This window comes from Brachionichthys hirsutus, chromosome 14 (assembly GCF_040956055.1).
Source record: "Brachionichthys hirsutus isolate HB-005 chromosome 14, CSIRO-AGI_Bhir_v1, whole genome shotgun sequence".
Classification (NCBI taxonomy): domain Eukaryota; kingdom Metazoa; phylum Chordata; class Actinopteri; order Lophiiformes; family Brachionichthyidae; genus Brachionichthys; species Brachionichthys hirsutus.
In genome coordinates, this window is record NC_090910.1 from 1,087,433 (window position 1) to 1,096,449 (window position 9,017).

At 48.5% G+C, this 9,017-nt stretch overlaps 1 protein-coding gene across 1 annotated transcript in view; it reads left to right on the plus strand.

The window, feature by feature from the left end:
• tgfbr1b (transforming growth factor, beta receptor 1 b) overlaps positions 1–6,420 on the plus strand; it is a 28,860-nt gene extending 22,440 nt beyond the window's left edge. Inside the window, exon 9 of the mRNA XM_068748053.1 lies at positions 5,996–6,420. Coding sequence (XP_068604154.1) covers positions 5,996–6,121 — 126 coding nt within the window. The 3' untranslated portion in view covers positions 6,122–6,420. The remainder of the gene's footprint in view (positions 1–5,995) is intronic.
• Positions 6,421–9,017: the final 2,597 nt, after the last annotated feature.

The following is a 9,017-nucleotide window of genomic DNA, read 5'->3' on the forward strand; positions in this document are numbered from 1 at the left end:
GACTTCGTTGTGAAGCTCAGTCTGGAACTCGAGTCTAGAACTCGAGTCCATGTTCCTAGACTTCGTTGTGAAGCTCAGTCTAGAACTCGAGTCTAGAACTCGAGTCCATCTTCCTAGACTTCGTTGTGAAGCTCAGTCTAGAACTCGAGTCCATCTTCCTAGACTTTGTTGTGTTGCTCAGTCTAGAACTCGAGTCCATCTTCCTAGACTTCGTTGTGAAGCTCAGTCTAGAACTCGAGTCTAGAACTCGAGTCCATCTTCCTAGACTTCGTTGTGAAGCTCAGTCTAGAACTCGAGTCCATCTTCCTAGACTTCGTTGTGATGCTCAGTCTAGAACTCGAGTCCATCTTCCTAGACTTCGTTGTGAAGCTCAGTCTAGAACTCGAGTCTAGAACTCGAGTCTAGAACTTGAGTCCATCTTCCTAGACTTCGTTGTGATGCTCAGTCTAGAACTCGAGTCCAGCTTCCTAGACTTGGTTGTGATGCTCAGTCTAGAACTCGAGTCCAGCTTCCTAGACTTCGTTGTGAAGCTCAGTCTAGAACTCGAGTCCAGCTTCCTAGACTTCGTTGTGTAGCTCAGTCTAGAACTCGAGTCCAGCTTCCTAGACTTCGTTGTGAAGCTCAGTCTAGAACTCGAGTCCATCTTCCTAGACTTGGTTGTGATGCTCAGTCTAGAACTCGAGTCCAGCTTCCTAGACTTCGTTGTGAAGCTCAGTCTAGAACTCGAGTCCAGCTTCCTAGACTTCGTTGTGTAGCTCAGTCTAGAACTCGAGTCCAGCTTCCTAGACTTCGTTGTGAAGCTCAGTCTAGAACTCGAGTCCATCTTCCTAGACTTCGTTGTGAAGCTCAGTCTAGAACTCGAGTCCATCTTCCTAGACTTCATTGTGATGCTCAGTCTAGAACTCGAGTCCAGCTTCCTAGACTTCGTTGTGATGCTCAGTCTAGAACTCGAGTCCATCTTCCTAGACTTCGTTGTGAAGCTCAGTCTAGAACTCGAGTCCAGCTTCCTAGACTTCGTTGTGAAGCTCAGTCTAGAACTCGAGTCTAGAACTCGAGTCCATCTTCCTAGACTTCGTTGTGATGCTCAGTCTAGAACTCGAGTCCATGTTCCTAGACTTTGTTGTGAAGCTCAGTCTAGAACTCGAGTCTAGAACTCGAGTCCATGTTCCTAGACTTCGTTGTGAAGCTCAGTCTAGAACTCGAGTCTAGAACTCGAGTCCATCTTCCTAGACTTTGTTGTGAAGCTCAGTCTAGAACTCGAGTCCATCTTCCTAGACTTTGTTGTGAAGCTCAGTCTAGAACTCGAGTCCAGCTTCCTAGACTTCGTTGTGATGCTCAGTCTAGAACTCGAGTCCATCTTCCTAGACTTCGTTGTGATGCTCAGTCTAGAACTCGAGTCCATCTTCCTAGACTTCGTTGTGATGCTCAGTCTAGAACTCGAGTCCATCTTCCTAGACTTCGTTGTGATGCTCAGTCTAGAACTCGAGTCCAGCTTCCTAGACTTCGTTGTGAAGCTCAGTCTAGAACTCGAGTCCATCTTCCTAGACTTCGTTGTGAAGCTCAGTCTAGAACTCGACACTGACTGCAGTCGGCATATTCCTGCTTGACATCTCTGCGCCAGATGGGAATGTCGAGTTAGGGAAGTGTTTGCAAGATGCTTTTCAGATTCCCATCTTCTATCAGAACGAACTCTTCAAGCTGGATTCCTGTTTCCTCTCTTGGTTCTGTTATGTTACCATTTGATTTTTAGTCATTACCACTTGTTAGATTCCTTAATTGATCCTTTAAATGCACAGTTTACATTGATAAATTGAATCAATAAATCAGAAACGAAGGACTAGTTGTCTCCTTGCAGCTGCACGTTCCACCCTTTGTTGTTAATAAACATGAAGGTTGGATTGCCTCATCGCTGTAAATCATTATGTACACGTTGCACAGAAAGAAATGTGGCATGAAAAAAGCCTGCCGTGACAAGTTCTCCCAAGAGGGAGGTGCTGCAGGTCCGATTCCCCCGTCTGGGGCGGAGGTAGACTCCCATGCTTCATCATAACAGAGAGAGATCCTCCTGCTGTGACTGACGCACGGCAAAACACAGACGGCAATTAAGCTCATCCAGACAGAGCAACGGGTTCAGCAGGTTTTAGCCAGACGGAACCCGAAGGCACCTGAAGGCATGAAGCCAGGGCGTGTTTGTGAGCTCGGGGTAGGAATGAGGGAATGTTACTGCCCCGCGACGCAGCGCTCTGGGCCTGCGTTGCTCCGTGAGACGCTGCGTTTAAGCACCGTCCAGTACTGACATGTTGATCTAAGCAACGGGCGTCCAATGCAAGAGGAGGTTGTGTACAAGTACAATGTGCTCAACACAAAACACAAATGTAAATGTTCAAAAGCACAGATGATGTGTGTGTGTGTGTGTGTGTGTGTGTGTGTATCAACGTGCTCACAGCTGCACCTTGACTTGCACGTGTAGTTTGTTCACCGACCAAGCTCGTATCTCAATTTGAGAAATATGCATACGATAATTAATAATTTAAAGTTCCTTTCTTTAATTCACATACAAATATTTATGCATAATATCTGTATTAATTATGCGTGTATGAACAGTAATGGTTAAAAACCGAGCATGACCTGTATATTATTATCACGGCAGCTTCTTAAGAGGTCAATATCGAGTCAGAGACATGGAGACACATTCCTGGCATGCCTGGACAAGTACCAGCTGAAACGTTCCCATGTGAGCTCTTCTTATTAAAAACCATCATCAAAAGACATTGATGGTTTAAGATGGGCGCCACATTGAGTTTCAGTAAGTATGGTGTTAAATTAGGGAAGCCGTAGTACCACCGGTTCAGTCATGATTAGAATGAGATGTTACAGTAACGAGAGGCTTAGAAAGCAGAAAGCAGCTGAGGAGACGAGGGCAGAATCCAGAGTGACTCCTGTCTGCTCCAGCGTAGACGGGGCAACAATCCCAGAACGATCCTTAGATGGAGCACTAGCGTCCCTCCAGAGTCCAGACAGATGCTGTGAGAGACGGAGACACACAGAGACACGTTGACTCATACGTACCAGATGCTGTCTCTCCGTGGTGCGCTGGTGATTCGGGCTGTGCCCCGCCCCAGAAGAGTCCTTCAGAAAATGAATGAAAATGTTTTATAGCGTGGACGGCGCTAAGAGCCCACACGAAGCCCCCCGAGCTCTGAACGACCTGCCACTTTGACCAACCAGCCCCCCACACCCCTCCGGACCCTCCAGTCACCCCCTCCTCCACCCACAACATGGAGGGCAAACTGCCAAATGCCTCCACAGACTCCCCCCCCCCCCCCCCCCCCACTGTCCTCTGCATCCAGGAGCAGGATGTGCACAGACAGTTCACAAAGCTGAACCCCCGTAAAGCTGCGGGGCCGGACAATATGTCCCCCCCCACCCTGAAACACTGTCCCAGTGAGCTGACTCCTGTCTTCACAGACATCTTTAACCCCTCCCTGGAGTCCTGTCGTGTTCCAGTGTTCAAGTCCTCCACCATTGTTCCTGTCCCCAAGAAGCCAAGGATCACAGGACTTAATGACTACAGACCGATAGCGCTGACATCTGTAGTCAGGAAGTCTTTTGAGCGCCTGGTTCTCCACCATCTGAAGACCCTCACCGCCCCCCTCCTGGACCCGCTGCAGTTCACCTACCGAGCCAACAGGTCTGTAGACGACGCAGTCAATCTGGCCCTCCACTTCATCCTGCAGCATCTGGACTCCCCAGGAACCTACGCCAGGATCCTGTTTGTGGACTTCAGCTCAGCTTTCAACACGTCCTCCCAGAACTGCTCCAGGACAAGCTGCTCCAGCTCGACGTGCCCGACTCCCTCTGCTGGTGGATCACCGACTTCCTGACGGAGCGGAGGCAGCATGTGGGGCTGGGGTCTACGGTCTCGGACACCCTGACTATCAGCACCGGATCCCTCCAGGGCTGTGTACTTTCCCCCTGGCTCTTCTCCCTGTACACCAACTGCTGCACCTCCAGCCATCAGTCCGTCAAACTGATTAAGTTTGCGGACGACACCACCCTCATCGGGCTCATCTCGGACGGTGATGAGTCGGCCTACAGGAGGGAGGTGGACCGGCTGGTGTCCTGGTGTAGCAGCAACAACCTGGAGCTGAACAGCCAGAAAACAGTGGAGATGATCGTGGACTTCAGGAAAGTCACAGCCCCACCGTCCCCCCTCGCCCTCACAGACTCCCCTACCCCCATCTCCATCGTGGACTCTTTCCGCTTCCTGGGCACCACCATCACCCGGGACCTCAAGTGGGAGCCGACCATCAGCTCCTTCATCAAGAAGGCTCAGCAGAGGATGTACTTCCTGCGGCAGCTGAGGAAACTCAAGCTGCCGACCCAGATGTTGGTGCAGTTCTACACCTCCATCGTGGAGTCCGTCCTCACCTCCTCCATCACCGTGTGGTACGCTGGCGCCACCACCAGGGACAGACACAGACTGCAGCGCATTGTACGTGCTGCGGAGAAGGTGATCGGCTGCAAGCTGCCATCGCTCCAGGACCTGTATGTCTCCAGGACTCGGAGGCGTGCAGGTCGGATCGCAGCCGACCCTTCTCACCCTGGACACGGACTCTTTGACCCTCTCCCCTCAGGCAGGAGGCTACGGTCCATCCGGACCAGAACCTCCCGCCACAAGAACAGCTTCTTCCCCTTGGCTGTAAGACTCATGAACAATCAATAATTCTGTCTCCTGAACATTTCACAACTGATAACTTGCACTGCATGATTACGCTAGTTTTACTGCTGCTAGTACACATCTGTGTATCCACTCCTGCTGATGCTGTTTTGTCATGTGTCTGTACTTGTATTTATTTTGTATTTAGTCATTAATGTTAGATGTAGCACGACTTCACTGATAAACATTCCTAGTCTGTGAACCCTCACTGACAATAAACTACTTCTGATTCTGATTCTGATTCTGAAGGTGACGACGCGGCGTCAGAGAGGAATCTCTTCTAAAGGGGGAGGGGCATAAAAGCAGCTGTTTTTCACGCCTCCTCTGAATCGTTAGTCTGACGGCGTACGTAACAATATGTACGAACTCACAGCTCCACAGCCGCCCATTCCTCGTCACTAAACAAGCCCGTCATATCTACGAGTCGTTGTTAAACGAGTCCGTCGTTAAGTGAGCACCACCTGAATGTATACATGTGTATATATGTGTGTGTGTATATAATATATGTGTGTGTATATAATATATGTGTGTGTATATATAATATATGTGTGTGTGTATATAATATGTGTGTGTGTATAATATGTGTGTGTGTATATAATATGCGTGTGTATATAATATATGTGTCTGTGTATATAATATGCGTGTGTGTATAATATATGTGTGTGTGTGTATATAATATATGTGTGTGTATATAATATGTGTGTGTGTATATAATATATGTGTGTGTATATAATGTGTGTGTGTGTATATAATATGTGTGTGTGTATATAATATATGTGTGTGTATATAATATATGTGTGTGTATATAATATATGTGTGTATATATAATATATGTGTGTGTGTATATAATATGTGTGTGTGTATAATATGTGTGTGTGTATATAATATGCGTGTGTATATAATATATGTGTCTGTGTGTATAATATGTGTGTGTGTATATAATATGCGTGTGTATATAATATATGTGTCTGTGTATATAATATGTGTGTGTATAATATATGTGTGTGTGTGTATATAATATGTGTGTGTGTGTATATAATATGTGTGTGTGTATATAATATATGTGTGTGTATATAATGTGTGTGTGTGTATATAGTATGTGTGTGTGTATATAATATGTGTGTGTGTATATAATATATGTGTGTGTGTATAATATATGTGTGTGTGTATAATATATGTGTGTGTGTATATATAATATATATGTGTTCGATGACTGCACTGTCTCATAATAAGTGTGAGACGTCCTCGTAACGCTGCCGTCTCTCTGCCCTGCAGGCCTTGCGGGTGATGGCCAAGATAATGAGGGAGTGTTGGTACGCCAACGGGGCGGCCCGACTCACTGCCCTCCGCATCAAGAAGACCTTGTCTCAACTCAGCCAGCAGGAGGGCATCAAGATGTAGAAGCAGCTGGCTGGCGCGCCGATCAGCATTACTATCCGTTCGTGTACAGGGAAGACTTGCTTTCTCCTCGGCCTCTTTCTTCGTGTCTCGTCCTGTCCACTGGCCGGACGAATCCTTTACCTGAACGTGTGGCGGTGGGCGGGCCTATTAAGGGACGACGTTACAGCAAGCCTCCGCTCATCATCTTCCTGATCTGCATTCGCTGCATGAAGTACCTGAAGGACCCGCTGGACACCTGCTTCCTCGACGCGTCACGCACCTGAGCTCGGAGCCTTCAGGACATCACGTTGGGCCTCATCTTCATCGTTACCGTGTCATTTCCTGTTTCTTCCTTCGCTCGGAGTGACGCTACTCTCTAGTAGGGCTGCAAGTTTCTTTAAATGATGATTATATTCAGACTTCCTCTCACCGACGCACAAATACAGTCTGTCCTGAGCCGGGTGACACCGACTGAGGACAGACTGAGCTTCGGTCTCTCTGAACCGGAGGGACGCGCTTAGATACCCTCCAACACGGAACACGTCTGAAGGAGGACACTCATTTGGCTGAACGGTTGAAGTACAAATTTATATACCGGTACATTTGTGGTGTTTTAAAGTTGTGTGTCTGAAGTAAAGGGGGGGTGGGGGGGTCATCTACAACACAGCGTCAGATTCCAACCATTTCCATCCATGTTGAGCCACTAGCCCACTGGAGCAGATAGGAGATCCCCAGGTGTGCACCAAAGGAGGTTGTGGGTCTAACTCTGGCTCCCACTGGAGCAGATAGGAGGTCGTGGGTCTAACTCTGGCTCCCACTGGAGCAGATAGGAGGTCGTGGGTCTAACTCTGGCTCCCACTGGAGCAGATAGGAGGTCGTGGGTCTAACTCTGGCTCCCACTGGAGCAGATAGGAGGTCGTGGGTCTAACTCTGGCTCCCACTGGAGCAGATAGGAGGTCGTGGGTCTAACTCTGGCTCCCACTGGAGCAGATAGGAGGTCGTGGGTCTCAGGCTCGCTTCATGGTGCGTACAGTGTTGGCTTGTTTGACCATCGTCTCCTGATTGCCCGTTTGAGTTTAGTGAAGCTCTTAAATCTGCGCATTGATGCTGCTTCAGTTCAATATTTAATGTTAATAGTTTTACTCTTATAGAAATAAACATTCATGCTTTTTAGAATGGAAAGTGCAGCGATGGTGCCGCTGCTTTTCATAGCGTGAATGGTTGCCATAGCGACAATAGGAATTGATTCTAGGCATCTTCAGGTGCGACCAGTTCACGGTTTAAAGATAAAAGGAAGAAAAATGTCCTCATGTTTGTGCTTTGTTGTATTGACGACGTGATTGGTCACATGGTTCTCATTTGAAGGTCGTTGAACGCTTGTTCAATGACCTTCGTATCCAGCGTGAACTTCACGCCTGGAGTTTAGAGTTCAGACCAAACTAAAACCTTTCAGGCGGATTCACATCGTCAGACACAGTACTGTGTAGTACTGCGTGTACTACACAGTAAGTAGTACCTGAGACGGCTGTGGCTACGTGGCTCAGTGCTGACCCTCCTGCCCTGGTCTGAAGTCTTGCAGCCCTACTCCAGAGTCCTCGAGGGGGGGGGGGGCCGCCGTGAGTTTAAGTTCTTGTGTTTCCTGATGTCTCGTTCTGGTGGCGGGGGGGCTTTTGATGTTTTGGAACTGATGACCTCATTCATGAACATGCTGCAGCATATGCAATACACACCAGAGAAGCGTCTATTTTCTATACTCAACCACGAACAGCGGCGCCTTCAGCCAGCTGCTACCGGACCGTGCTTTAAACCGGACAGCAAGCTCGCCCTATGCACACGCCGGGCCCCGCGGCGTCGGGCCCCGCGGCGTCGGGCCCCAGCCCACCCTGGAGCCGACCACCTCAGATACCACCCGCCTCTCGCCGTGCTTCAGTGCGCCCAAGCTCTCCGCAGCTTTTCAAAAGAGGCACAAAGACCCGTAAGCGTCGTTTTTCTTCCCCTGTACGCGTCACCGCGGTGAGTTCATTTTAAACGTGTCCAGCAGATATCTACGAAGCTTTTCCACGTACTTTCTTTCTTTTTTTAAGTGGCGAGGTCTTTGTCTACTAGAATGTAAGTAAAAATAAGAGAGCGGCTCGGCCAGCCTTAAGGGACCAGGATCCAGAGTACTGCTGTCCGTTGGGCGTGTATTTATATGTAGCGGCTGGTCTAAGTTCGTTTCGGTCGAGTGTTTGTCCGGTTGCTTCGGCTGCCACACATCTGATCCCCACAGATTTGGTACATTTCAAATTCAAGGCAACCTAAAGTGAATCCAGAGATTCAACAAATTCCAAACCGATTGTTCAGCAATAAGTGCACTTCAGAACCGCTGCGGGGTTTAGTCCAGCTGTTTCTATGGCGACGGATGCATGGACGTGCTGCTGGAGAAGTTCTTCCTCTGTGGTTTAAGATCAGAAACCAGGGCTTTGTCTCCTCATGGCGCCCTCGCTTTGGTGAAAGCGAGCTGAGCGATGACGGCGCTACCGATTGGTTGAAAGGTGCTTGTTCTTGATGGAAACCTTGGATTCCCAGACTGCCGAGTTCTAGAGCTGTTCTAGAGAATTATCTTGCCAATATAAAACTGGGAGCCGCCGATGGCCTCCAGATCACGTTGAGCTCAAACGTGGTGAAGCAGCAGCAACGCTGCCGTCCGGGACCTCGTCTCAAGGCTGTTTGCGTTGGTCTCTGAGGACCGGAGAAAGACATTCAGAAGTAAAGTTTTCATTGTTGGCAGAAACTGTACAAAACATTTTAAACCTGACGAATGACGTAATCAGTCGCTCCGGGCTTTATTCTGTGTTCGCTGTCCTTGTGAATGAAGTATTTTTCAATTTGTACAAAGTTGTCCGCAATGGCAGAAAAGCCTTGTAAATATCTCTTG